This window comes from Polyodon spathula, chromosome 11 (assembly GCF_017654505.1).
Source record: "Polyodon spathula isolate WHYD16114869_AA chromosome 11, ASM1765450v1, whole genome shotgun sequence".
NCBI lineage: Eukaryota > Metazoa > Chordata > Actinopteri > Acipenseriformes > Polyodontidae > Polyodon > Polyodon spathula.
In genome coordinates this window covers 20,323,669-20,351,117 of record NC_054544.1, presented here as the reverse complement: position 1 = coordinate 20,351,117, position 27,449 = coordinate 20,323,669, and the positions used below count along the sequence as shown (strand labels likewise).

The following is a 27,449-nucleotide window of genomic DNA, read 5'->3' as shown; positions in this document are numbered from 1 at the left end:
ATTTATAATAGCATATGCGGCTAGTATATCATGGTAAATTATAGCACACTTTTTACACAATAATTGGTCATTTATAACAACACTGGTGGAGTTTCCATGTGTGTTTTTTTTTTTAGCTTGAGACATTTACTTGAGAAAAATGCCTCGTGTAAAATGACTTTTAGGGTTTCCATTCGCTCAGTTTATTTTACTCGAGTAAACCAGGCTTTTCACCCGACGTCATGCAAATGAAAGGGAAAGGTTGAGTAAATTAGCTATGCGTAAAGTACTCATGCTGTATTTGTACATTACTAATGAAATTTTGTGAAAATGTAGTTTCCATGCACAGAGAACTGGTACACAAGTGAATCTAAGCTGCTGTAAAGCAAAATACCCTGTGCCTGGTTGGCTAATAATGTGTTTTAGTGCTCTTACCCAAATTGTTTTTTAAATGTCATTGGCGGGGTAGCATTTTGTTAGTATTGAATCTGTTTCAATTAATTTATCTTTCAACTCATTTATTAAAAATTAACAGAGGTATAAAATGAAACTGATCAACTCAGCTTTTGCAGATCACCATGGCTGAAAACCAGCAGAGATGTAGAATTCTAAAGCTCTGTGCCAGACATCTTCCGCATATGCTCCCAAGGCTGTCTGGATTGAGAGCAGTGGATGTTTTCCCTTCATTTCGGGAGCTTGAACCTCCAAACATCCTCTAGCAGCAAATCCTTATGCCTTGTTATCTAATACCAATGGTTGGCGTCATTTCGCGTCACCAGGGCAATATTCAGCATTATAGTGGAACTGGTTAAAGGAAGATATGCAGCCAAAAAGGAATTACATACTGCCTCCTGTGCCAGTGCAAAAAAGAGTTGCGATTGCTCTGTTTAGGCTGGCATCCTTAGCTGAGTACAAGATTAGGGTTACTCAGCTGAATACAGGGTAGTTGGCAATGGGTTTGTGGTGAATAAAACCACAGTTCATCGCTGTATTTATAAGTTTGTCAACTCCCTTGTTCAGAGGCACTGCAACATGTACATAGCTATGCCAGATGTAACTGAAGCAAAAAGCATTGCTCTGAGGGATCATCCCTCTTCTCCCAAATGGCACCTGCTTGCTCATTCCTGCAGGTAGGACTCTTTCAATTTTTTACATTTGTCCCTAACTTGTGAGACTGTGTGCTCTATTCCTTTTTCTAAGAGGGCATCAACCACTTGTTGGTACACATGCTTGTTGTGGTATTTCGGGCAATCGAGCTGGCTCAATGCAGCCAAGTCACAAACTATACTTATTAATGCCCAGGTTTCCTCCTCACTCAAGCGATTTTGAGTGAAGGGCGGACACGCATTGTCTTTGGACATAGCTGGGGTCAAAAGCAAGGGAATTCAGTTACAGGCATTTAGTAAGCAGCTATTTTCCTGTGTGTTTCGTCATTTACACGAGTAAATGAGATTTACCCTATCCCTCTCTGGACGTTTTTTCTGCCACAAACCTGATTTACACAAGTAATTCTCCCCAACGTGCACGTGCATCGCCATTTCACATGTAAATTGACCTGCATGGAAACCCCATGATTGTTGTTTTGCTTTGCTTTCAATTCTACTTAAAAGTCAATATTATTGAACAACCCTTTAGTGGCCAAATAGTGTGATATAAACATTTTCCCTTTGCATATCATCTTCCATTAACCCTATTCAGCACGTTTACCAGTATGGCCCTTCACTTGCAGAGAAGCTAAAGGAATAAGCTTTAGAACTTGGTGGTCAGTGATTGCAGCAGATCAACATAAGACCCTTGGTGATCATTCACCATTCAAATTGATCTTCCTGTGATTTTTACTGAATGATTTTTTTGTCATATCGGATAAACTGTAAAAGCAGCAGTGTCCCACAATCATATTGTATTTTACACAGAAACATAATTAATCAATACTGTTTTACTAAATGTAGCTGACTGTACTGCTAGTTTAGAAATAGGTTCTAAATAACATTATATAACCTTTGTTATATCAAAGAAAGTAAAAAAAGGCGATAATCTTTTTTTCCCCACTCAAAAATACTGTTCTACTTATAAGGTAACATTCATGATTATGGAATAAAACTAAAAAAATTAAAGCCATAAGGGCCACCAAACCCTAAAATGTGATATTGGTGATATTTGACTTTATATACTGTATAAAAACAAACTATAAAACATACATCCATAACTTGTATAGTTATACAATCTGTTGTTTCTCCAGAAGTTCCATGTTGTCTGGATTGCCCAGCCCCTATGTTTCTGGATGTGTGGTGATGGTGGTGTTGGTGATGGTGGTGTTGGTGGTGGTGTGGGGGGGCAGGGGAGTACTTGTTATTTTTGGGGTAACAAGTCCTCATTTTCGTTGTAGTATAGATTGCACTCAGGGTCCCCCCTTATCACTGGGGAGTTTGGAATAGGCTTCCCTGTGCTTGGGCTCACACACCAACACTCGCCCCGTTGACCGTTGACAGACATCTTGCACTGAAATAAAAGAGACAACAAAGAATGGTTTCGCATGGAACAAAGTATAGTCCTATTTACAACAGGGTTATTTTACAGTAAAAGTGCCTGGGACAAAGCGGAACAGTGGTTTCTGTAGACTGCTCACCTGTTTGAGGTTGTAGAGCCCCCGCTTGTCACAGTTGGGCATGTGCATTGTGTACAGGAGCTCCAGCGGTCCCTTCTCATCCTGGATACGCATCATGGAGATCTTCTCTAGGACCTGGTCCAGTTGCTTTTGGCACAGACTCTGCACAGCAAAGAGAGAAAGACAGTCAGATTAGTTTCTGCTGCTGAGCGCCACATTTACTACTAATGCAGAATGATTAGGTGGGATATTTACATGCCAAAGCCCTTCCAGCATGCATACTGTTTTATACATATTCTTGTATGGATATTGCCATGGAAGTTTGTGAGTTGTGAACGATTTGGATTGAACATTTTTATACGCCTTCATAACAGTGAATAATTCACAATTTTTTTTTTATTTTTATAACAAAGAGTTCCACAAAACACAGAAAACATCCACTAACTGTCTATCAGTAGCTTTATAAGCATAATTATCTAATTCCAAGACAGGCATCACATGGAAGATTGTACAGTTGTATTTGAATAATTTCATGGCAATGTCTAATAATCTGTAGGCATTGATGAGTGTTTAATGTTACATAAAGACACTTTGACAATAACACTTGTTTGCCAATAGAGGGCTCTGCTGTACTGCGTTAACCGCAGTATCATTCTTGACTAAGTAAACTTTGATTATGGATAGAACCTTCTAAGGAAACATGTTTTTAAATGATATCAGTACCCAGAGAAGGGGTGTTCCTAAAATTTTGACTTTTCCTAAAAACTTTTCAGTCGTACTGTCGTATATATTTTTACATAAGCAAATAAAATAATACAAATAATAGAGGGCTAAAACGAAGTACAAAAGTAATAAAAAGATAACTTTTTTTTTTTTTTTGAACCTAGCTCCAAATAAAGAATCGTCTTGGTTAAAAAATAGTTCTCATTTTAATATTCGATTTTCTGTTTTGGGGGGTGGGGGTGGGGTTCTCAAATCTTTCTCATTATTGGTCTTAAATATGATCTAATTAAGAAAAGGTTTTCTGAGCGGTGTGCTGGTGTATAGTAAATATGTCTGTGCCCCCTTCTCTTACATTACCACATATCTTTAGCATGCGTGAGATTATACACACAGGACTAAAATATTAAACCAAAAAACAGTCAGTGCATATATGCAAATATAAGATCACAACCCTAATTTCAAAGATTATACAGTAAAGTGGGGTTTCCACTGACCGGTTTTAGCCTGGTCCTCTTACTGACTTCTGGGGCGTGGGGCTGTCTCGGTCCCTTGGACATCTGACGTTCCTGTTCGGTCTGCCGGAGTCGGATCACAGCCAAATCCTTTGCTTCATTCCGCTGACCATTCGTCTTGCGGCCATCTGGTATGGCCTCAGTCAGACTCACCTCTGAGTGATCAAGAAACTCTGCTGTTGAACAGAAATTAATGAAATTAGATTAGAAATTAAATTACACATTTATCATTACCAACACCAGTAACTGTCTTTTGGATGGACAGACAGACCGCCTGTATTTACCCCTACATTCCAATACTAGTAACAACCTAGGCAAAATAAGATCCTCAGCAAGTTGCAGCACAATTGGATAAGTGGTTTGTTAGATATATCTAAAACAATATGACATACAGTGTACCAGACCAATAGACTCCAGAACATGATATACTTGACAATTTGTGCTAAAGAGGGTAATTAGCAAGTTTTATCACAAGTTGTTTATACATATATATATATATATATATATATATATATATATATATATATATATATATATATATATATATATATATGATATATATATATATATATATATATATATATATATATATATATAGATATATATATATATATATATATATATATATATATATATATATATATATATATATATATATATATATATATATACACACACACACAGTGGCTTGCAAAAGTATTCAGACCCCTGACCAATTCTCTCATATTACTGAATTACAAATGGTACATTGAAATTTCGTTCTGTTCAATATTTTATTTTAAAACACTTAAACTCAAAATCAATTACTGTAAGATGACATTGGTTTTATGTTGGGAAATATTTTTAAGAAAAATAAAAAACTGAAATATCTTGCTTGCATAAGTATTCAACCTCCACACATTAATATTTGGTAGAGCCATCTTTCGCTGCAATAACAGCTTTAAGTCTTTTGGGGTAAGTATGTACCAGCTTTGCACACAGTGTCGGAGTGATTTTGGCCCATTCTTCTTGGCAGATTTGCTCCAGGTTGTTCAGGTTGGATGGACGACGCTTGTGGACCACAATTTTTAAACAGTGCCACAGATTCTCAGTAGGATTGAGATCAGGACTTTGACTGGGCCACTGTAGGACATTCACCTATTTGTTCTTGAGCCATTCCAATGTTGCTTTGGCCTTGTGCTTGGGATCATTATCCTGCTGAAAGGTGAGTTTCCTTCCAAGCTTCAGTCTTTTAGCGGACTGAAGCAGATTCTCTTGCAGTATTTTCTTGTATTTTGCTCCATCCATTCTTCCTTCAATTATAACAAGATGCCTAGACCCTGCTGATGAGAAGCATCCCCACAGCATGATGCTGCCACCACCATATTTCACTGTAAGGATGGTCTGTCTTGAGGCATGGACAGTGTTAGGTTTGCGCCACACATAGCACTTTGAGTTTTGGCCAAAACTTGGTCTAATCTGACCAGACCTTTCCCACATCGCAGCTGGGTCACTCTCATGCTTTGTGGCAAACTCCAGACGTGCTTTCAGATGGTACTTTTTGAGTAACGGCTTCTTTCTTGCCAGCCTCCCATACAGACTAGTGTTATGCAAAGCTCTTAATATGATTGACTGGTGCACCATTACTCCACTCCCAGCCACTGAACTCTGTAGCTCCTTCAAAGTGATTGTTGGCCTCTCTGTGACTTTTCTCACAAGTCTCCTTCTTGTTTGACCACTGAGTTTTGAGGGGCGGCCTTTTCTTGGCAGTGGCTGGGTGGTGTGATGCAGCTTCAACTTCCTGATTATTGATCCAACTGTGCTCACTGGGATATCCAAACACTTGGATATTATTTTGTACCATTTCCCTAATCTATGCATTTGTATTACTTTATCTCTAACTTCTGTAGAATGCTCTTTGGTCTTCATTTTCCTTCAGATTCACAGCCTTACCAATGATCCTTCAACAGTGGGGTTCTTATCCAGAAAATGTGCAGCATCTTTAATGGTTCACAGGTGGAGGCCAATGGTAAGGTAATTGTGTCCTCGTTTGGGCAATTTCTTTCATCGGGGCAAACTGGGAGCTTCCACATGTCACCTTACAATAATTGATTCTGAGTTTCAGTGTTTAAAAATAAAATATCAAACAGAACGAAATTTCAATGTACCATTTGTAATTCAGTAATATGAGAGAATTGGTCAGGGGTCTGAATACTTTTGCAAGCCACTGTATATATATATATATATATATATATATATAATATATATATATATATATATATATATATATATATATATATATATATATATAGTTGCCTTTTTAAGACGATACATTTTTGGACAAAATAACTGGGGGAAAAATATCTGAAATGGATTTATTTTGGGTTAATAAGCATAGGGTTAAAGTACAGGTGATTAGCTGTAAACTTGGAGTAAACAGGGGGGTGGCATTAAACTCAAAACATTCAATAAAATGTTCAAATTAGATCACAGGGTTTGATGATGTCAGCACCCAAAACCCATCTATGAAAACTGCCTTGGTTTTACATTATAGACTTCATTAAAAAGAAAGTTGATGACACTCATGTCCAGAACTGTCTCTATTTATATATCCTTGGATCATTTTAGCAGTTGTCAGCATGTAGGGCAAGTGAGTGACTGCATCCTTTGAAATTCTTCACATGTTCACATACATACACATATACATAAAGACAGGCAGACAGGTATTCTCAATAATCTTAACTTTCAGTATTAATCAGGAGAAACACCAGGGAGTTTCACTTTTCTTATTCATGACTGAATCCACCAAGTCAATACAGAACATCCATCAAGAATCCATCAAGTCAATAAGTATAGAACAGTTGCACTTATCTTAACCAATGTATTCTTCTTGATGTTTTGATTAACTTTGCATCATTTTCTGCTTTTTAAAATGAGCAAGTGGCCTCAATAGAGCTCTTTAAATAATGTCTAACCTATGAACACCTCTGGCAAGTATTCTGTGATATTTCTTCTAGACGAGGCAGTGTTGCATGGGGAAAAGGTTAATGGCTGGTTCATAGTAGCATGAGGAAAAAAAAAAACCTTCCTCAGCTCTGGAGGACTTGGGAATAATTAAGCGAAATTTAAAAAAAATTTGTGTTCCGTAGATTGTTGGTGACAAATTTAAACACATAATTAATCCTCCTAATTGTTTCTTTGCTAATTCTACCTTGTTATTTAACAAGAGGCATGTCTCCAGACAGAATGTCTTTATGAAACAAACTGTGTGTAGTGTAGTGACTACATCCTTAACACAAGAAAGCGATCAAGTTCCTTAAAGGAATGTACAGTAGAAAAATAGCTTTGAGCTTGTTTCTTCATCGTCAGATAATATAATTTAATTAAGAAATGTTCATGGTTTAACATTGCTAATTATAGCTTTATTAAAATCAGGTAGAGTGAAAAGAAGTAAACTGAATAATAATCAGATTAGTTTACTTACTTCGGGGAAGCCCCTCCTTGAGCGCAGTACCATAGGTCTAGGTTTTTCAGCATAAAAGAATGCAGTGCTTTACACTTTTTGCCATCTTTTTTGCTTTATTGTTCTCTGTGTTTACAATTGTCAACATGATCTTTAATGGTATTGACTCATACATGATCAATCAAATGATAGCAAAATTTGCATAGTAATATCCAACCATCTTCATATTGACAATCAGAAAATGTTTTAGCTGTCTTTTGCTGAAACATTGCATTTTTATTTCTTCATTGTTGCAGCTGCCATGTTGAGTTTCAGCAGAGAAACATGATTGAAGTCACATGATGAATTAACTCAACTCGGCTGGGTGCAGAAAACTGGAGTTGCAATTAGAAAAAGACAACAATCCAAAATTCCATTACCAAAATGCCTAATTTCATTCCCAATGCCTAATTCAGCGATCGTGGAAAATCAGTAACCCTATTTTAGTACCCTGTCCGGGCAGTTCCGACTTGGTCCGGAAGCATTTTATTGCATAAAAAAAAAACTGAAAACTCATATAATGATAAACATTTTGAATATGTGGGCTACAGTGACAGAGTAATTGTGTGGTATAGTTTCACATTGTTTATTGCCAATCTTATTTTTCTCAACCTCTGAGTTTTTGTTTTTCTCCTTTACAAACAATTTATCTTCATTTTCTAAGACATTGTCAGCTAATATTATATCCTCTTCATCAGTAAAGTGGCCCTGTAACAGGGAGAGATCTGTACTGACTCTGCTGGCGTGTTCACGGGCTGCAGGAAGAGGGCGGCAGTCGCCCAACAGCCGCCTGTGAGTCATGGCAATGACACGGGGAGGTGGGAAAGGGTGTGTGTGGACTTTCCCCCTCTCTGAATGGCTGGGAGGCGGGTCTTGGGTGATTGTTGGTCCTATAAAATAACGCTCTGTTGTTTCCTCAGGTCTGCCCACTTAGACGCACCAAGAGTGCGGAAGCTTTGATTCAGGACCGGGAATCAGCTGGGAGAAAATAAATTCACAGCGAGAAAGAGAGAGAGAGCGGGGAATCCTTGGGCAGACCCCGGCGTATTGTAAAAGAGCAGGCTAGATAGCCGACAGAGTAGGACGGTGATCCGGGTCGTGCGGGTAGCGGCGACCGGGATAACGCTGCCGAGTGCAGCACCTTTTATTTGTAGTTTTATTACTGTTTTATTTTCCCTTGTTCTTTTCGCCTTCTGTTTTCATTATTATTTCTTTGAGCACCTGCGAGTGCATTTGCTGTTCGTGTACCAGCTGTGGTATTTCCGTGGTGCTATCTATCATCGTTGATAGGCAGCCCACGGGCAACAGTGCCCTCTGCCGGAGAGAAATAAGAACCGGTCTAAAATAAAACTGGGCACCTGTGTGGTGTTTCCAAATACACCTGTCTGTCTCCTGGTCAGTGAATTACCCACACCCCTTCCACAGGCCCATTTTAAGCCTTTGAACACTTTGAGCCATTCTTTCTCCTCGTATGCAAATACACCTGCATCAGTTGGGTGTTGTCAGAGTTGCAATTCATTTCCTGTTTAGATTCATATCAATATTTTTGGAGCTTTGCGATATAAGCAATTTCCCTGCAACTCCTGAATTTCACAGAGTTGTGAATATATGCCAGATATTCACAATACAAGCAGAGTTGCATAAAAGTTACATACAATTGCAAATTCTTTAAATATCTGGCACGTAATTACTAAGTTTTAGCACAACTGGATAAGCAGTTCCAAGGTTAGTCCTTCAATTTATTCTTTAGTAAATATTAACAAGAACAACCTTTTTAAGTCCCAGGAACACATAATAACATGCAGCCTGTTGGTTGGTTAATTGCAAAGTTTGCCTCTTTGTTGAGGTGGTTCACCCTTAAAGGAACCGGTTACATAAAAGAGAATATTTAAGAGGGACTTGAACAGATGCAAGTACCAGATAAGTCTGTCACATATAAGGGCCAGGGTTTAGGAGCTTTTACATTGAGTTCACATTACGAAGACAGAATAAAGTAATGTTGGAACAGTATGATTTGGAGAGATACAGAATTAGTGACAAAACTAAAGAGAGACAGTGACACAACAGTGATTACATTTACACAAAAGTTACAGAGGCTGACAATATCCCACAGGTCTTACTTAATACAGATACAGCAAGCAAATTCCAAATAATACCTTAAATGAAGCTTAAGTTAAGCTGGGGACTTGATATACGGGTGTGCTTTAGGCTGCTGTTTATTTGATTGAATTGAGGATCCTGTGACCTTGGAAAGGTACCTGCCCTCTATCCAACTGTTTGGACAGCTGTTCAAAGGCAATGACAGCTATTTTGTAAAGGGGGCCCTTTACAGGTTTGTTTGTCAGTGCAGACAAAGGGAGAGGTGAGCTAGTGGATTGTGTGTTTATCTGCTATCAAAGCAACTGACCACAAACAAAGTCCTCCAGATGTTTGTTAAAGTACAATGCACCTCCTTTTCAGGAAAGGGGAGGCGGCACTGAGGTTGTTTCAGTGATCCATATCAATACTTGCTGAGCCAATTTCATGCTGTTTTGACTGGTGTAGTTGATGTTTTACCCTTTTTCCATTACAATTGGATAAGAATACTTGGCAGTGGATTGTGATAGGGCACAAGATTGTGGGATTGTGATATTATATATATATATATATCTTTATATAACATATCTAATATATTGATTACTAAATTGATTTCATAATATATATATATTATATACTTGACTTGAGTTTGACATATGTGTTTTAGAGTATTGAAACTACTGTGCAACATCACTGATATTTGCTTGCCAGTTGGTACAGCTAAACCCACTCAGTATTGCTGTAGCTTTATGTCACAGCCAACATCAATATATCTTGTGAAATTGTGCCTTTGTGTGCACCAGAGTAACATTCTACTGAGACCTAACCTGTTGCAGAGTGTACTGTATGAAGTTTTCACACCTGAGAAATGTTGGTTTCTCATTCATTCTCAAGGTAATAAATAGATTCAGTGAATACATGACAGATAAATGAAATTGACAGTGTCTTTTGTTTGTTTGTTTTTTCCATAACCACTAACTTCGGGTCAGAAAGGTTAATATGGTCTCATATTAATCCCATATGTCGCCACCATACTATGGGTTCACCTTGAGTTGGGAAATCAGTGTTATATATACTAAAGATGTGGACTTGTTTTCGTTGAAAAAACCCAAAATGATTCTTCTCCCTTTAGTGGATGTGTAGTAAAAGCAAAACATACTTTAACCTTGGACATTTAACCGGGTTAATTCTACAAACCTGACAAATTATCAAACATTTACAGAGATGGCGTAATATCCACAAATGTAACTAAAAGGCATGCAGTTTGTATTGTATAAGTATTGTATTTGGTTAAACAGTTCTTTAACAAATGTCTAACCCCCTATAAAAAGGTTTCATGCACTGAAAACTTAATTCAATTACTCAAAATGGATTTAAAAAAATCTCGCTATAATAGTCCTTAAGGTTGTGTAAATAGGCCCCCAATGGGGTTCTACTTTTTACCTCCTTACCTCAAAACTTCAAGGGTGTATATTGTGTGTATCTATTTGAGGTTCACTTCACATTTATCAGTGTGGAATCAATCAATCTTCAGTCTAGTTGGTTTGGAATAATTCACAACAGTACTTGGGTTGCTGAGATTTCACCTGAGCGGGGAATATGCAGCTCCACAGAGTGCTGAGCAGACAAATACTTTCAAACAACTTTGATTTTTTTATACCTATGATTGGTTCCTGGATGAAACCTTTAAAAAAGAAAAGCCTGCTGATTCACCTGGCACTTAATGACGAGAATATGATTAATGATTTCACAGTAAGAACGTTTAGTATTTACATTTGCAATTACAGATTAGTCAGACCTGTGTAAAATGTGCTGTCAAAGCATGTTCAGGAAAAACCCTTCCAGCAGGTAACATGCCAATAATTACACTCGATTGTATAAGTCATCTTCGTCAGCAAGTATTAAAAAACACTTAGAAAGAAAACTGAGCCTGCTTTATGGTAACTGAATAAAGAAATACAATCGTAGAAGCACCGCCTTTGTTTCTATTACTTTTAAAACCTCTATTCATTCAGCACTATAAGAAGATTAACTTCCTTCCAGGGTTTTCACAGTTTATATACATAATCTTTCAGGTAACATTACACTTATATGCTGAGCCATCCTATGCCACAGGTTCTCTCCCTCAACTCAATGGGAGCTGGTTTAACCCAATGGGTTAGAGTAATGATTTCCATTACATGAGAGTAGGTGTTAAAACTTCATGCTGATATTGGACTCAGCTTTCGCCAAGATAAGCACCAACTAAGACATAGCTTTGTTTACAGTAAACTAATGTGATCCATCTGTGTTTCCTTCCATTTGATGATGCAGCTATCCTTCTGCCGGTGTTGATGGCTGAAGTGTAATGCTGTCTCCAGGGTTCAGCCTATTTGACCTCCATGGCGCATCAGCACACACAACGGCTGCAACGCTGGCTCCAGGGATTAACCACTGTGCAGCCTCCCTAGCGCATCAACATGACAACCGTCTGGACTGGGTACTTCTCTGGGGTCTTCAAGTGGGCACTTTTCATCTTTTCATCGACTAGCCCATAACACCTTAAAAAGGGCTTGACAGTGATTCAGACATCCCAGCATCACCCACCTCCCACTCAGCTCCCACTCAGCTAAACCCAGCTAACGTACCTTCCTTTATATTGACATTGCTTTCTTTCTATGATGCTTGAGATCCCCAACCAGAATTTTTTCATCTCAACCACAGCCAGTTGCTGCTCCTCTCTCCTGCTTCAGATAACTTCTTCACTATGCGTCTCAACTCTTGACCACTGAATCCGATGTCTCTGAGAAACCGGGTTCTGACGTGTGCCACAAATCCTCAATAACCCACCTTCACTGGGTAAACCTGGACTCTCCATCCTTGCTGTTTCGCTTCAGCAGCCAGTTGAGCATATCAAAGTTTCTTCCTTTCATACATCTCAAACAGAGTACCCTCCCAAGGCACTGTTAACTCTACCAGGCAAACAAAGTGTGCTGATCCAGACCACAAGACAATATCAGGTCGAAAGTAATCGGTGGCAATCTCAGATGGGAAAATATGCCATTGTCCAACATTTGCCAGCATTTTCCACTCTCTAGCAGCTTCCAGTTGTCCTAGATGAGTTCTGGTTGTAATACCTTTTCTTGCTGGTTGCACCTGTGGCAGGAAGAATGTTGTTCTTTGTGTGTCATTGTGACAGGGTCTTCCTCGTGTCACGCCTGTGATCGCCGCTGTTCAAGCATACAGAGAGACAGACGTGGTGTTGATGTTGAAAACACCAGTGCAAGTTTTATTTACAAAAACAGAAAACGAAAGTAAAATAAATGTGGTCATGTAACGTTACCAGCGATGGTAACGCACAGAGGACTAATACAGCAAACTGTACAAAAAGTGAAAAATAAAACACAGTACAACAAACTATAAATCAAAAGGTGCCATGAAAACGGCAGGCCTTGCAGCAGCCCTGATCACAGCGATCGCCATGCTTTTACACTGATGATCCGCTGAGACATGCCCAACTGCTTGCTGGAACATCTGATTGCTTTCAGCTGCTGCTCCACGCAGACGGGTAATCGTCCCCGGCGCAGCGCCACAGCAGCTAAACAATTAATTAAATAAATATTAACAATTAACACAAAAACATACAATAAACTACGTATTTCCATGTGCAAGGCTTACGCTTTGCCACAGTCATATATTGCTGGCCTTGGTGGCAACCTGTTGGTCATGCTGCGCTTGTCTTCGGCCAAACAACGCAGCTTGGTCTTGACGCAAAGCAAACCATCCTTGGATAAGACCCATCTTATATCCTGTCAAAATGTGTCAATGTAGCTGGCGATTAACACAAAGGACACCACAGATCCTCTCCTACCCATAGATTAAGGTTCTGTGGTGATGGGAGAACATCATATGTTGACCTCATAAGGAAACTGATCCTGCTCTGGTCCATTGTCCATAGATCTCGCCAGCCGATCTTGCGTTGTTCCACACTCTCCCATCTTGTCCATCCTCCCTTCTTGGCCTGGGAAACTGCCTTTACACACCTCACCCTCTTCTCCTGCTTCTGCAACTCAATGACTATCAGCTTCCTCCATTGAGCTCGGGCTTCTTTGTGCATTGTAGGAGGATCTGAACTGGGACCAATGCCTTCTCTTCCATGCTATACATGCCCATGATATCACTGATACGAAGGGCAGCCTTTAGTAGGTCAATCAAATCAACTCTTAGTTAGACAGGGTTTCAATAAGGCTGGTACACAACACAGCTAAAACAGAAACCTCACAGAATAACAATGGGGTGACAAGGAGATTTCAATAAGTTGACTGACTGTGTGGCCCTGAGCAAGTCACTTAACCTCCCTGTCTTTTGGGCGAGACATTGTTGTAAGTGACTCTGCAGCTGATGCATAGTTCACACACCCTAGTCTCTGTAAGTCACCTTGGATAAAGGTATCTGCTAAATAATAAACAACAGAATAGACTATGTGCTTGTGAGTGTATTGAAACAGTAAAGAGGACTTCTTGAATGAATAAAGCTTAATTAATTAACAAATCTTAAACTAAGCTTAAAGGTTTAAAAATGTAAAGCCGCATGAAAATGGCACTCTTGTTTTTGCCTGTCAAGTATAGCAGAGCCCACACACCCATCTCTCACATCAAAGTTGATATGACATTTATCTGCTGTTGCATTTATTGCTTCAGGTTATCCATACTTGCGTGTCTTGGTTCATTTCTCTTGGATGCCAGCCAACAAAAACTGGCTCCTTTCCAATTTGTCAGTCAGTTCACTCGGTAGGTGTTCACAGCTTGCTTCACTTGTAAGATTTTAACTGTTAATACAGGATCAGCAGGGTTGTGAGATAGCGCAAGAGCACAAATTGATTCACCTAGGCCATCTAGGTCATCTAGGGATTCAGAAAAAAAATACAGTACTGCTGGCATTGGACCCAAAAACATTCCAAACATTACTTTTCAATTAACCAATTTGTTTTAAATATGCTGCCCAGTTCCTTAGTGGTCACTGTCTGACACTGTCTGTCTTGTCAATAAGGAGTTGGAAGCATCTGAACGTTTCAGCTGAAGGGGCCTTCAAAGTAACTTCAGTGGTGATGCCAGAGAGTGTTCATTCATCTGCAAGTCACTGTGCAACATTCAAAACTTTAAAGAACAACATCAGACTACCTAGCTATTTCTACAATGCTATTTGAAGAAGCAGGAACTGAAGTCAAAACATTGAAGCTAATTAGCAAGTTATCAGTTTATCAATTACTTTTCTTCATTAATCAATCTATTTTATATAGTGCCTTTCATAGTGGAACACCGTCACAAAGCGCTTTCCAAGATGCAATAAATACAAGAAAATCCATAATACTTCAATTAGAGAAATACATAATACATGACATGAAGTATTTCTAGTGATTGATGAGTATCCTGTCGGTTTGCTGTTTTTGAATACTCTCCCTCTATATATACCCTCTATAATTAACATAAACAGCTGCATTAACTCATACAGCAATCATACCTTTTTTCCAATTGTATCACAGTGGTGACTCACACGTGCCACCGTGTGGTTTTTCGAAAACTGTTTCATCATAGAAACAGTGCAAGACAACTGTATAGGCTACGCCCAGTATGATGAGCGAAGGTTAAAGCAGTAAAACCTGGTATCAAGATTTGTGCTGTTCGGACCTAGGCAGCTATATAGGATACAAATGACTGTAAAACAAGGAATTACACTTGAAAGTGATAGAAAATTAATAATGTGGTCCCATTCCAGCTGTCTACGTATCTCTCACACTTCTATACAACACCTAAAAGGTTTTTCAGTAGCCCAGCATTATCAAGGAGTTCAAAAAGGTAAAATAACTTGGGAACACATAACAGGTAATCAGAGCAGGCTGAAGGTTACAAATAAGAGAAGTAATGTCTTTTTTAATGATAGGTCACCATGATTAATTTGTAGTTTACCATCTAAGGAGATCAAGCCATGAACTACAGTTAAAATAAATGACTGATTTTACAGTAGTCAACTTTTTGTGTAAATAGTGTTTTTCCATGGTTGTCAGTTAGTTTGTGTTGGCACAGATAAGGGATATGCTAAAAAAAAAAAAAAAAAAAAAAAAAAAAAAAAAACATTACTTGTTTAATCTCTTCAAATATTTTCACTGTAAGCAAGGTTTGCCAAGATGCAAGCATAAGCAGAAATGTTATAAGAAAAGCTACCAGGTTAATATAGGATTGAATTTGCCCTTGAAAAAGTCTGCCATTAATGTGAAGTCATTTTGCGGGGGCCACTTTTAAAGTGTAAATGGAAAGCCTTTTGCTCATCCCTTATTGTTGCTGAACATGGCTGTGAAGATGCCCCGCCCCAATGCATATGTGTTGTATGTTATATGTTGTGTGTATTTATTGGTGCATGGAGTGTGGGTTATCATGGGTGATTTAAAATATATAGTTGTATTTAGGCACAGGAATTGCACAATCCCTTTACATGCAGGTCAAGTGTGTATTAGTATGTGGGCACGGGGACTGCAGAAATTCGTTCACGTGCTGGGATTCAAGTGAATGATTAATTAGTAATTGAATCCCGGCACAGTAGTATATATAGATGCATGAATCACTCACTCAGGGTTGGGTGTCTGGTGAGGAGAGAACAGGGGAGAAAATATGGGGGTAAACTTAAAACTAAAAGTAAACAATTGCTACTCATGCTGGCTTTAAACCAGCACGATCTTTGTTTGATTTAGTGTTCTCTTTGTTTTGTCTGTTTGGTTTGGCCAGCGTACCGTTTTGTGTGTTAAGTGTTTTGTTTTCTGTTTAAATCTTTTTATTTTACAATAAACCAGTGCAAGCAGTGCTTTCATTACCCCAGCATTGTTGTCTGTGTCCACTGCCTTCCTGGTCTAACGTCACTACCAGCCATCCTGGTCAAAAGATATTATCAGCTTGTTTGGTTGTTTGATCTGGCAACTTTAACAACCACAGTCGACTGACCTGATGATTAATGATGTGTGCCAATGTTTTGTATGGTGCATCATAGAATGGAAATGTGGAATGTTTTACTCTAGTGTACTCTAGTGTGTTTACCAGGATCTCCAAAACAGGTAAGCTCAAGGCTGCTATCCATTGAGCAATTAATGTGTGTGATGTTGGAATAGCACAATACAGATTGCTATAAGAATGCTTCTTGTATCTGCTTCCTGCCATCTTGAATCCAACTCGCCACTTCATCATTCTAAGCCAAAAAGGTGCTTCTGCTACTACTTACAGCAGTAGGAGGTTATAAACTGTATACACCCATGTACAATGTTATATCAAAACAAATTTAAAAAAAACATCATTTGGATGACCCCTTTATGACTTGTAGCATGAACGAGTAAAATAACTACAGGAGTTATGGAAAAGAACGATTGACAGACATTCAATGACTATTTTCATTGTAGCAACTAGTACAATAAATGCAAATATATATTGTTTCTGAGAACTCTGTGAGCAATCATTTTATTTACTCAGTTTGGCAGCCATCCCATCCACTGTAAATTCAATAAATGGGCATATGCGTGGGAGCAGGTGACAGGCTTTAAAAAGCTTTTTTTTTTTTCATGGCCCCAGGTGGGTTAACCAAGTCCTACGAGAGGCAGCTTGAATTCCACATGCTTTAAGACGGATCCCTATTCCTCCTCCCTGGCCTCAAACTGCACATTAAATCCTGGGCTGTCTGCAAGGGCCGCTCTTTAAGACAGGTTCTGACAGTCATCAGCCTCTCCCCCTCACCTGTTAATTACACACGACAGGCTTTTAATGACACCCCGGGCAGACGAAACTGCAGTGCTGTGCGTGTCGGAGTGAGCCTGTCAGCTTGGAACAAGCCTTGGCACGACTGGTAGTCACAGGGCTGGTATGGTAATTACAAGGGAGGATCATCTAACCACAGCGACGGTGTGAAAGAGAGGGCTGGCTAGTGAGGAGAAGATGAACCACACCATGATTCTGGTCTTGGCAAAAGTGCCCAGTTGGGAGAAGGTCTGGGAGAAGATTGCACAAGCTTGCATTGTAACCTTTTACTGTATCACCTGTAAGTCACATTGGATAAATAAATAAATAAATAAATAAATAAATAAAAAGAACACAGAATACTTGCATTCTACAAATGCTATCACTGTTCATTTCCTCTAGCTAGGGGATCTGGTAACAAGATAAACCATCAATGTCTCATTAGGATGCTGGTCTCCTTGTAGTCCCTAGGCTGAAGTCAACTGGAGACAAGGGTTTAATTGTTCAGTTAATGTTTTTAAATCTAGGAAAAAGCCCCTCTTTTACCTGGCTATAACAAATGTAAGTTTGTATTGCATTCTAATGTCTGTAGCCATAGCAGCCAGCTCTTAAAAGCTAAGCAAGTTCAGACCTTGTTAAAATATGGACCTCCATGGAAAATTTGGTGCTACAGAAAATGGTTTTGAGCCAGAGTTCACCCAATGCGCCTTAATCAATGTTAATGTGCTGCAGGAGGTGCCGATTATTGGACAACTTAAGCAGGTTCTTGCACTGTAAATGTGATTGCATATCAGGTAATCAAACATGACTGAAGTCATATGGTTTAAAATAATTGTTCTTACCTGAATTAACATTATCATGAGTCCCCCTTTTTGTTCTGCTAAAATACTGAGCTTTATTGCTGTATTTTAATTCAGGATATTCAAATATTTTAAATAGGTCTGACTAGAGACAGGCCATTGGAGTGAGTTTAAACTACAACATAGGAAGGGATTAGACATGAGGAAGCAGAAGCAACTTCTTATCTATAGTGTTGTATTTGAGAAATTGCATATTTTAAATTAAAGTATAAAAGGTGATAAACAAAAGATTTTCAACACAAGAAACTAGTGTGCACTATACTGCGATCAGAAGTTAGACATCTATTTTAAAACCTTGGTTAGCACTCCTTTAAAATGAGATAAGTTTCAGTGGTTTATTCATCTCACCAAAACTCAAGAGATAGATAGATAGATAGATAGATAGATAGATAGATAGATAGATAGATAGATAGATAGATAGATAGATAGATAGATAGATAGATAGATAGATAGATAGATATTAACAATAGGGTTGTGGTATATTTAACTAACAGCTGTAACATTTACAAAGACATTTGAATATTTTGAAAAATATAGAGTTTGTGAAATCCAATTCCATCATGACTGGCTAAATGACACCACCCTCCACAATTTCAGAGCTTCAGAGTTGTCAAACCACATTGAATCTTATATAAAAGTTGTTCACCTGGCACCTCTACATATGATAGTGTGGAAAAATGACCTCATAATTGGGTCTCCAAGAGAACAGATTAACCATGATTCAGCTATTTAAGTATAAATGTGACTTCCACCTCACCATCCAGTATTAGTCTGATAGGATTGTTCAAGGCTATACTTTCCTTTGTCCATGATAGTATACTCAATCATTTTCCCTGATTTATAACTTATTTCACCTGAACAGACTCTCAGGTGTTAGTTGGGGTCAAATGAATACAATGACTCAGTACTTGAAACAATGGTCTACTGAAGCTAATCCCCTGGTTATACATGGTCTACCTGTCTTTCAACTCTCATAAATTTCCCTCCCAATCACCTCTTAAACAGCAAATAACATTAAACAGTTTTCTGATCCATTTGATGGGTCTGATTGCCCATCAGTACCTCCATATCTTCAACCATAACCTGTAGGCCACACTGCCTCCCAGTCCCTCAACTCTAATAACAAGACCCACCATCTCCCAGTACCCTCACTATAATTACTAAACAAGGGGTATAGGCAACCTTGGCTCTTCTAGGCCATTCACATTGCTGGAACACGTTTTTCATTGGGTTACAGCAATATACAATGATACAATAACAGGTATCATCCATCATTGTCAACACTTTCATGTTAATTACTTATTGGTATACTAGGGTTTGAATAATAATCGATAATATTTTTGCAGTAATAATTTTATCGCGTTGAAAAATTATCATCAATAGCCATAATTACCATCTGTGATCTAATAAAGCAGCTCTGCATTGAGCAATAAGCGGTACTGAACTGTAAAACATGATCTGCGTGAGCACTGCATACATTGGGAAGTTAAGTGCTGATTTTAAACCATACGCATAGGCTTTAACTTTACGTCACGGTTTCATTTTGACAATAAGTTGTACACACGTTTTCTAACATAAAAACGCAAATATTGTTGTTTTTAAAATAAAGTAACATGCTAGCTAAAATTACTGTAGAAAAGTGGCACTTTTGACTATAAAACATTTTGACACCATTTTTTTTTTTTTAATGTAAATTGAATAATTGCAAAATAAAAAAAAAAAAAACACAACCATATGGCAAACATTGAATAAGTACTACACTGCAGCCCATGCACCAAGTGGGTGCTCAGAACCCTCAGTGGTTCATATAGTCTTGGGAGAATATATATATATATATATATATATATATATATATATATATATATATATATATATATACAACTTTCCATATACAAGATAACATTTCCACCAACGTATTTGCTATTGTAAAAACCTCCATAAACAGAGAGTTAACTTTTAATGGAGGATAGGCAGATAGCAGCCATGTGCAAAACTCAGTATGTTCTGAAAAGTACACAAACTCTATATTTAGAGTCTGTACACCCATGTGCACTACACAACAAAACCTAGTGTGATTCACTAATGGCAGATTTTACACGCAAAATAAGTGGGTAAAAATTATCTTGTTAAGAAAACCATTTATGTTTGTAACGTTAGCAATTTATTTTTATTATATTAATACATTTGGTGGCACTTTTTTTAATGAAAATAAACATTCTCACATTAAAATAAAGTTTTAAATAAAGTATTACTTTATAGGAAAACTACATAATGTATTAATATACAAATTATAACAGGTGTAACATAACATAACATACTCATGTTTCTTCTGGGCACCCACCAGAAATAAAAAAAAACTGGTGGTTATCAATCACCTCAAGTATAATTTCATAAATTAAAATCATTTTAAATATTTTATTTATAGGCCGATAATCATGATTATCGTGATCACTTGCAGACGATAATCGATAGCTGAAATTTTCATTATCGTCCAACCCTGTAGTATACCATTGCAATGCAGGCTTCCAACATAGTTTCACAAGGGCAATGCCCTTGTGTCTTCATCTGAAACCATCTGAACAAGTTAAATCGTAAATCATTTTGGTAACATTATGCCCAGTAAGCCTGTGTCTTTTCTGGGGAATCTCCTATCCACTTTGCTTTCCCACCATATATCTTTCCATTCCAGAGGCTTTATAAAGCTGTAGCCTTGGGAACAAGAAACGTAAATGCTCTTGAGAACACAGGTTCTTGAACAGTCATCTTTGTAACCACTAACAAGTCTACTAATCCTAGCATGGAAAGAACAGTTAAAATAGAGCGACAAAACTTATACAACATTTAGCTAACTGGTGTGTTTTCAAGGAACACTGCCTCTTCAGCTAAAACCACTGGAGAATGTAAACAAAACAACGAGTCAACAAGGCCTTAGACTGCATAAAAAGGTTGGAAAAACAGACACCATTTTAGTGTTAATCTAAATTGTGGGGCACAGCAGCTTTAATCTAATCAGAGGAAATAGTTTTTACCAACACCATAAACTATTTAACATTTCGTGTTGCATGCTTAACGATTACTAAGCACTCAAAGTTTGCACAGTGGATTAACATATTCCAGTAACAATGACTTTTCATGTGATTGTTAACGACTAGACATGCTGGACCCTAACAGATGCAGTTACTATTGCTAATATTCAGTCAAACTCATTCAAAGACAACTAGATGTAAACACAACATCAACAGGTAACAAAATGAACCCACCAATTATATTCTTAAATGTGTAGGCTATCAGTGCCTGCAATTTTTACATTTTACACAGCAGGTGTTTTAGGTGTGACTTCATATTTGAAAATAGAAACCAGTGTCAACAAAGATCTCATTGATTAGCAGAGACAAAGAACTTCAAAACAGGACAAACTTGGGGGTGGATGCGACTGATACACTTCTATTGGCTTTGCCACCCAGCATCATAGTCAATCAATCCACCAATATAAGAGTATATTTAGAGTAATATACAGCATAGTCCAGACAAAATGTATATCCCCAGACCCTATTAGTACAGCTTTAACTAATCAATTCATTAATTAATGTTCTTATGAATAAAATATAGTATGATATTCATTAAAATTTCTGTATTGGACTTCAGTGAAGAGACCATTGGTTCTGCTTAGTATCAAGCTATTTTCCAAGTGGTATCCAAGCATTAATATTGACTTGAGAAACTTTCAGCCAAAATACATGTTGTATTTGTATTTTAATAATGAAATAGTAGACGATACATGTATAGGGCTGCAATCTCCTGTGAATAGGTTATACTGACACTTGTGGCGTGTTTATTGCTACTTGTTTGCCATCCTATAACCCAGCAGTACAAGCTGCTACTAGATTATTAATTTTTTTTATAATAATAATGTTCTTGATGAGAAAGTGTATTTAATTATTTTCTAACAAACTATACATATTTCTATTTTAAAACCTTGCAAAACATAAATTATAAAGTGGGTAACTATTAAATGTGTATTCTTGTTACCGTATACAAATGAAGGTGAAATATTAGGTTTCATAAGTTAATACACTTCAAAGGACCTTTGGACATATCTAAAAGATAGTACTGCTCCACAGACAAAACAGAATATGATATTGTAACAGAATATGATATTGTAACAGCAGGGCAATTTGAGACTGCTTGGGACTGGACGCTGGGGTGGGGGGTTAGTGTGTGTGTGTTTGTGTGTGTGTGTGTGTGTGTGTGTGTGTGTGAGCGAGCTGTCCTGTCTTACCTGCCATCTGTGTGTGCCACCCTGCGTGAGTCTATGAGTGGAAGTGTGTTTTGTGTCTCGGCAGTGCTGGTGCGCTGCCTGGGGTGTCACATGCACAATGCAGCTGTATGAGAGAGGGGTCTGTGTTGGCTGCACTGTGATATGTGTTCAGTTTTGCCAGTCAGCTGTTTGCGCGGGACCAAGGGTCTGAGCGATTGGACTGTGTGTATGTAAATGTGCCCCTGAGTGTGTGAACCAATAGGGTTCTGGGGGGATCACTATTTAGGTGCTGCGTTAGTGCAGGTCGGGGTCGTGTTGCGTTCATGTGGTTGTTGCTGGGGAGTGTAAAGGGGCTAAATTCTTTTTCTGAAAGGGCAAATATTAAACGGCACTTTTAAGGGCCAAAAAAAATTCCTAGTAGTGTCTTCATTACTGCCGCTGAGAACCCACCACATGTCGCCGCCACACCGGTGTCAGAAGTGAGCAGGATATGAAGACTACAGGAGATGCCCATCAGAAGCGACCAAAAGAAGCAGGGGAAGGACGTCGATCTGGGAGACAGAGAGAGACACAGAAGAGAAAGAGTCCTAAGGAGAGAGCCCAGTGCTACCGCCTGAGAAAAGAGAGCCCCGTGCCGCAGCTGCCGTCAGAGAGCTCCGCTCCACAACCGCCATCTAAGAGAGAGTTTCCTGCGCCGCCCGGGACAGTGTCTTATGCCGTTTGGGAGAGAGTGTCCTGCGCCGCCTGGGAGAGTGTCCTGCACCACCCGGGACAGAGTGGCCTTCACCACCCGGGAGAGAGTGTCCTGCACCACCTGGGAGAGAGTGTCCTGCGCCGCCTAGGAGAGAGTGTCCTGCGTCACCTGGGAGAGAGTGTCCTGCGTCACCCGGGAGACTGTCCTGCACCACCTGGGAGTGTCCTGCGCCGCCCAGGAGAGTGTGTCCTGCACCACCTGGGAGAGAGTGTCCTGCACCACCTGGGAGAGAGTGTCCTGCGCTGCCCAGGAAAGAGTGTCCTGCACCACCCAGGAGAGTGTCCTGCGCCGCCCGGGAGTGTCCTGCGCCGCCCAGGAGAGTGTGTCCTGCGCCACCTGGGAGAGAGTGTCCTGCGCCGCCCAGGAGAGTGTGTCCTGCACCACCTGGGAGAGAGTGTCCTGTGCTGCCCTGGAGAGAGTGCCCTGCGCCGCCCAGGAGAGTGTCCTGCGCTGCCCGGGAGAGTGTCCTGCACCACCCAGGAGAGAGTGTCCTGCACCACCTGGGAGAGAGTGTCCTGCACCACCCGGGAGACTGTCCTGCACCACCCGGGAGACTGTCCTGCACCACCCGGGAGAGAGTGTCCTGCGCTACCAGAGAAAGAACCCCTTGCACCGCCAGAGCCCCAGAGAGACTGCCCAGTGTCACCAGAAACCCAAGGAGATAGTCCAGTGCCCTCGCTCGAGAGTCAAGCACCAGAGCCAGAGACAGAGTTGTCACGGAAATTCATGGTTAAATTAATTTTAATATAAGCATTTCCCAGATATTTAATTCAGACTGTTGTCTGTGTGACGTGCTGTGGTGATTGGGTTGTTATCACCAATTCCAGGACATTCTTAACCAGATTTACTCAAAGCTTGTTGACTAGACCAAGGCACAGGCCAAACGTAGTGTTAACTCTTGAAGCTCACCTTCCAAAATGCTATCTGATTGTCTGGTCTAAGCTGTCATAAAACTTACCAAGCCAAGCTATAGTGACTATGCAGTTGTACCACTATTGTGTTAAAAGTTAGCTAAAATGCTTTAAGAATCATTTTTAACTACATAACTTGTAGACACAAGCTATATAGTTATTTAAGTTTCCCAATAAACCTTAAGGGTTTATTGTGTTTTAAATGAATATTATAAACTAATAACTATTTTTGAATATTATCCTTTGATTGTATTATGATGTGTTTTACATGATTGTAATCGTAATTTTGTACGGAGAATGAAATACTGTGAACCAATGGAAGGACCGACGAGAGCTTGTTCACAGTACAAGGGAACGCCTATGCATTATGTTATTTAAACTTAAAATATGGATTTTCGTCCTCTGAATTCGCGCATTCTGGATTCGTTCTTTCTCTCTTCAATCTCATCGCTTACAACTCATCGCAGTTTTTCAACGAAGACGCAATTATGTAATCTTCAAAGCTGTCCCGGAAAAGATGAGCTCTCTCCGAAACGACCAAAGCCTTTGCCTACAGCCTTCACGGAGTTGCTACGCTGTGCTGCTGTACAACTAACTTCCACTTGTTTTAAACATCGCACCAACATAATAAGTATCAAACTTATACTGTCTGTTTACAAGTAACTGAACTGAAGCCATGATATTGATATCGTCACAATACGTAATGTTCGTCTATTCAACTAGATGCTGGAGCATTGTACATGCGTACTTAGCCAATTGAGTGACTGAACCGAACAATGCATGATGAACTATTAAAACTACTTCACTAATGAACTGTATGACCAGAGAGCACATTAAGGATTCATTATGAACATTTAACAATGCATTACTTTTCCTTGAAAGTTTTATTTTGTTTCTCCTTTATACATGTTTAACTATGAAGCCTAACCTTTATTCTTCTTCCTTTGAGAACATGAATAAATGTAATAATAATTTGGATTGATAGGTTTCTTTTTGTCTTATAACAAAGACACATCTGTGATTGATTTGAAATACTTAAACATACATAACATTAATTGTTAATCTCTTTGCATCATGAAAAGAGGGGGCAGACGTGCTAGTGTTAGTGTATGTGTGTGTGTGTAGTCCTGTCTTCGCCGCCGTTTTTGTGTGTCACCCTGCGTGAGTCTGTACCAAACAGGTGCATGAAGTAAGTGCATTATTTAGAACTTTCAAATTGCACTTTGCAATAGCTGTCTTCTGTGCTTACTCTTTGCTGTTGTAAGCACAAAATTGAGTATATTGTTCTTTAGAGCAATTTGGGTCAAATTACTATCCTTATAATTAATATTCAGACAGATTAACTAAGCTTTTGATTTCGTGAAATACAAAACTGCTGGTGTTTTACAACTAGACATAAACAAGTCTGAATGTTAAACCAACATCTCCTACACACACCTGTATTGTTATTTTAAATTTCTGGCTTTTTTTTTTTTTTTTTTTTCTCTGAAGTTTTTACAGCCACCTTAATTTCCTAAAAAACGTTCACCTTGAATAAGGCACAACCTGTATAATGTATTGTGACTTATTTCAACGCTGGTTTTAATAATAAAATGAAAGACTTTTTGCATGTTTTTTTTTTTTGTATTGGCACAAAAAAAGAAAATTGCTTATAAATCCAATTGTATACACTTACACAATGGAGGAAAACACCAGCTTTTTCATATCAAAGTGTTCACAAAGGTTCATATTTATCCTGTTTTTTATTATTATTGTTACTCAGTTGTGCTATCTGCAGCATATTCACGTTTCGTACTAACTGTATAATTCCACTGTGTGCTTGTATTCTACACATCGCATCTTCAAGTCAACAGCTTTGATAACTAAATGTGCCCAAGGAAAAGAACATCCACTTAAGGTTATAAACGAGTTAAAATTAAAGGATTTATTTTTGTTTCTTTTATTATAAAATTAGCGTTTCTGTTTGTTTGTATTTGCACATTTCTTCTAATGCACACTACAAAGACCCGTGGATTATCCATCCTTATTTGGTTATTTTGTGTTGGAAAAGTCATGCTATCACTAGTTTTACTGCTCACAAACAACACAGACTAATTCGTAAACAAAATTGGTTGTATTGTGTATCCACATAACGGTGAAGAAAAAACGGTGACTTCATTAAGTTAACTGTGTCTGCCGAACTATTAGTGTTTTGTCAATTTATCCAAAAAACAAACAAAAATATATATTGCTTAATTCTCACTAGCTAACAGGTAATATCTACTACTTACCAGTATCAGCTCCATTTTCTTTACTCGCCTTACTCTCCCCGTCATTTCTTCGCCCACAGCGCCCGTACCCCTGCACCAGCTCCTGTAGGGGTACCTCTGAGCCTGGTTTCGGGTAACACCGAAGTCCGGTGGAGCAGCGCGCGGTGTACACCCCACAGGTCTCACCTTCTTGTCGGGCACATACAGGGCAGCAGCCACAGCCGGGCTCCCGCACTAGCTCTGTGCAGGGCGTCCTGCGCTCAGGGCAACTAGCCTGGCGCTCTGCAGCACAACTCGGGCAACGAAACACCACCTCCCCAAGCGAGGTGTCGAGGATGGACACCAATGCCAACAACAAGGTACAGGTTATATTCGAGAACATTTTACCATCAGAGATCAAACTACAAACTAATAGCACAAAACAGGGGAGAGCAACTCCAGGTGAGAAACTGAAGAGTCAGGTAGGACATGTGGAGGACGCCTACTAGGTCCTACAGACTGACAAATTCTGTGGATAGTGAATTGACAAGACCAAGCCACCTAGTGAAAATGATAGGTAAAAGCAGTAGTTTTAACAACTCTTTTTGAAAAGACATCCAAGAATGTGTTGTTATATACAGTAGATAAAAACAAATTATTTCATTTGGTCTCAATTTAAAAAAAAAAAATTGGTATATATCTGCATTGTGCTATTAGGCTTCCCAGCCTATTGTTATTGCTAGGAAGCCTATTGTTATTGTTAGGGTTCTTCTTCTTCTTCTTCTTCTTCTTCTTCTTCTTCTTCTTCTTCTTCTTCTTCTTCATCTTCTTCTTCTTCTTCTTCTTCTTCTTCTTCTTCTTCTTCTTCTTCTTCTTCTTCTTCTTCCATTAACTTCAAACTGCTCCTGTTCGCACGCAATGTAACCAATCAACATGAAACTTGGCAGGCATCATCCTGTGTGGGTTACAGTTCAGATGCAAAAATCTCCTGCATCCACCCAGACTTTCAAAATCTTCCTCTTGGGAAGCAGTGAACTGATTGATCTGAAATTTTGCATACATTATCAGCAACCAAACCTGCTTCAAGTTTGTGAAGCAGAAGTTGCTGCGATAAACTTTACTATCAAAATGGCATCCACCAAATTCGGCAAAATTTGCTGCAAACATCAAACTGCTTCTGTTTGCAAACCGTTTAGCCAACTTACTTTAAACTTGGTAGGTATCATCCTGTGGACAATGGAATTCAGATATGACAAAATGGTGTTCTGTTGTGTAACAAGATGGCCACCAGACATACAACTAAATTTAAAA

General features: G+C 38.9%; 1 protein-coding gene across 2 annotated transcripts; it reads right to left on the bottom strand.

Moving 5' to 3' along the window:
- Positions 1–1,498: 1,498 nt before the first annotated feature.
- Positions 1,499–26,659, bottom strand: igfbp2a (insulin-like growth factor binding protein 2a). Of its 2 annotated transcripts, none has more exons than XM_041264873.1 (4): positions 26,181–26,659; positions 3,802–3,995; positions 2,606–2,746; positions 1,499–2,478 (listed from the first exon to the last, which is right to left on the bottom strand). In XM_041264873.1, exons 1-4 carry the CDS (start codon positions 26,539–26,541, stop codon positions 2,329–2,331), a joined length of 846 nt encoding a protein of 281 aa, XP_041120807.1. In that variant the 5' UTR covers positions 26,542–26,659; the 3' UTR covers positions 1,499–2,328. The 2 variants fall into 2 exon arrangements, with proteins under 2 accessions (XP_041120807.1, XP_041120808.1); XM_041264874.1 differs by having other exon boundaries at positions 3,829–3,995.
- Positions 26,660–27,449: the final 790 nt, after the last annotated feature.

Bases quoted from the DNA above. Each gene is read 5' to 3' on its own strand.
- igfbp2a (XM_041264873.1), bottom strand. From the start codon at position 26,541: ATGTTCTCGAATATAACCTGTACCTTGTTGTTGGCATTGGTGTCCATC. The intron at 3,996-26,180 runs GTAAGTAGTAGA...TCTGTTCAACAG, and splicing joins AGAAAATGGAGCTGATACTG to CAGAGTTTCTTGATCACTCA. The intron at 2,747-3,801 runs GTCAGTGGAAAC...TTTGCTGTGCAG, and splicing joins AGAGGACCAGGCTAAAACCG to AGTCTGTGCCAAAAGCAACT.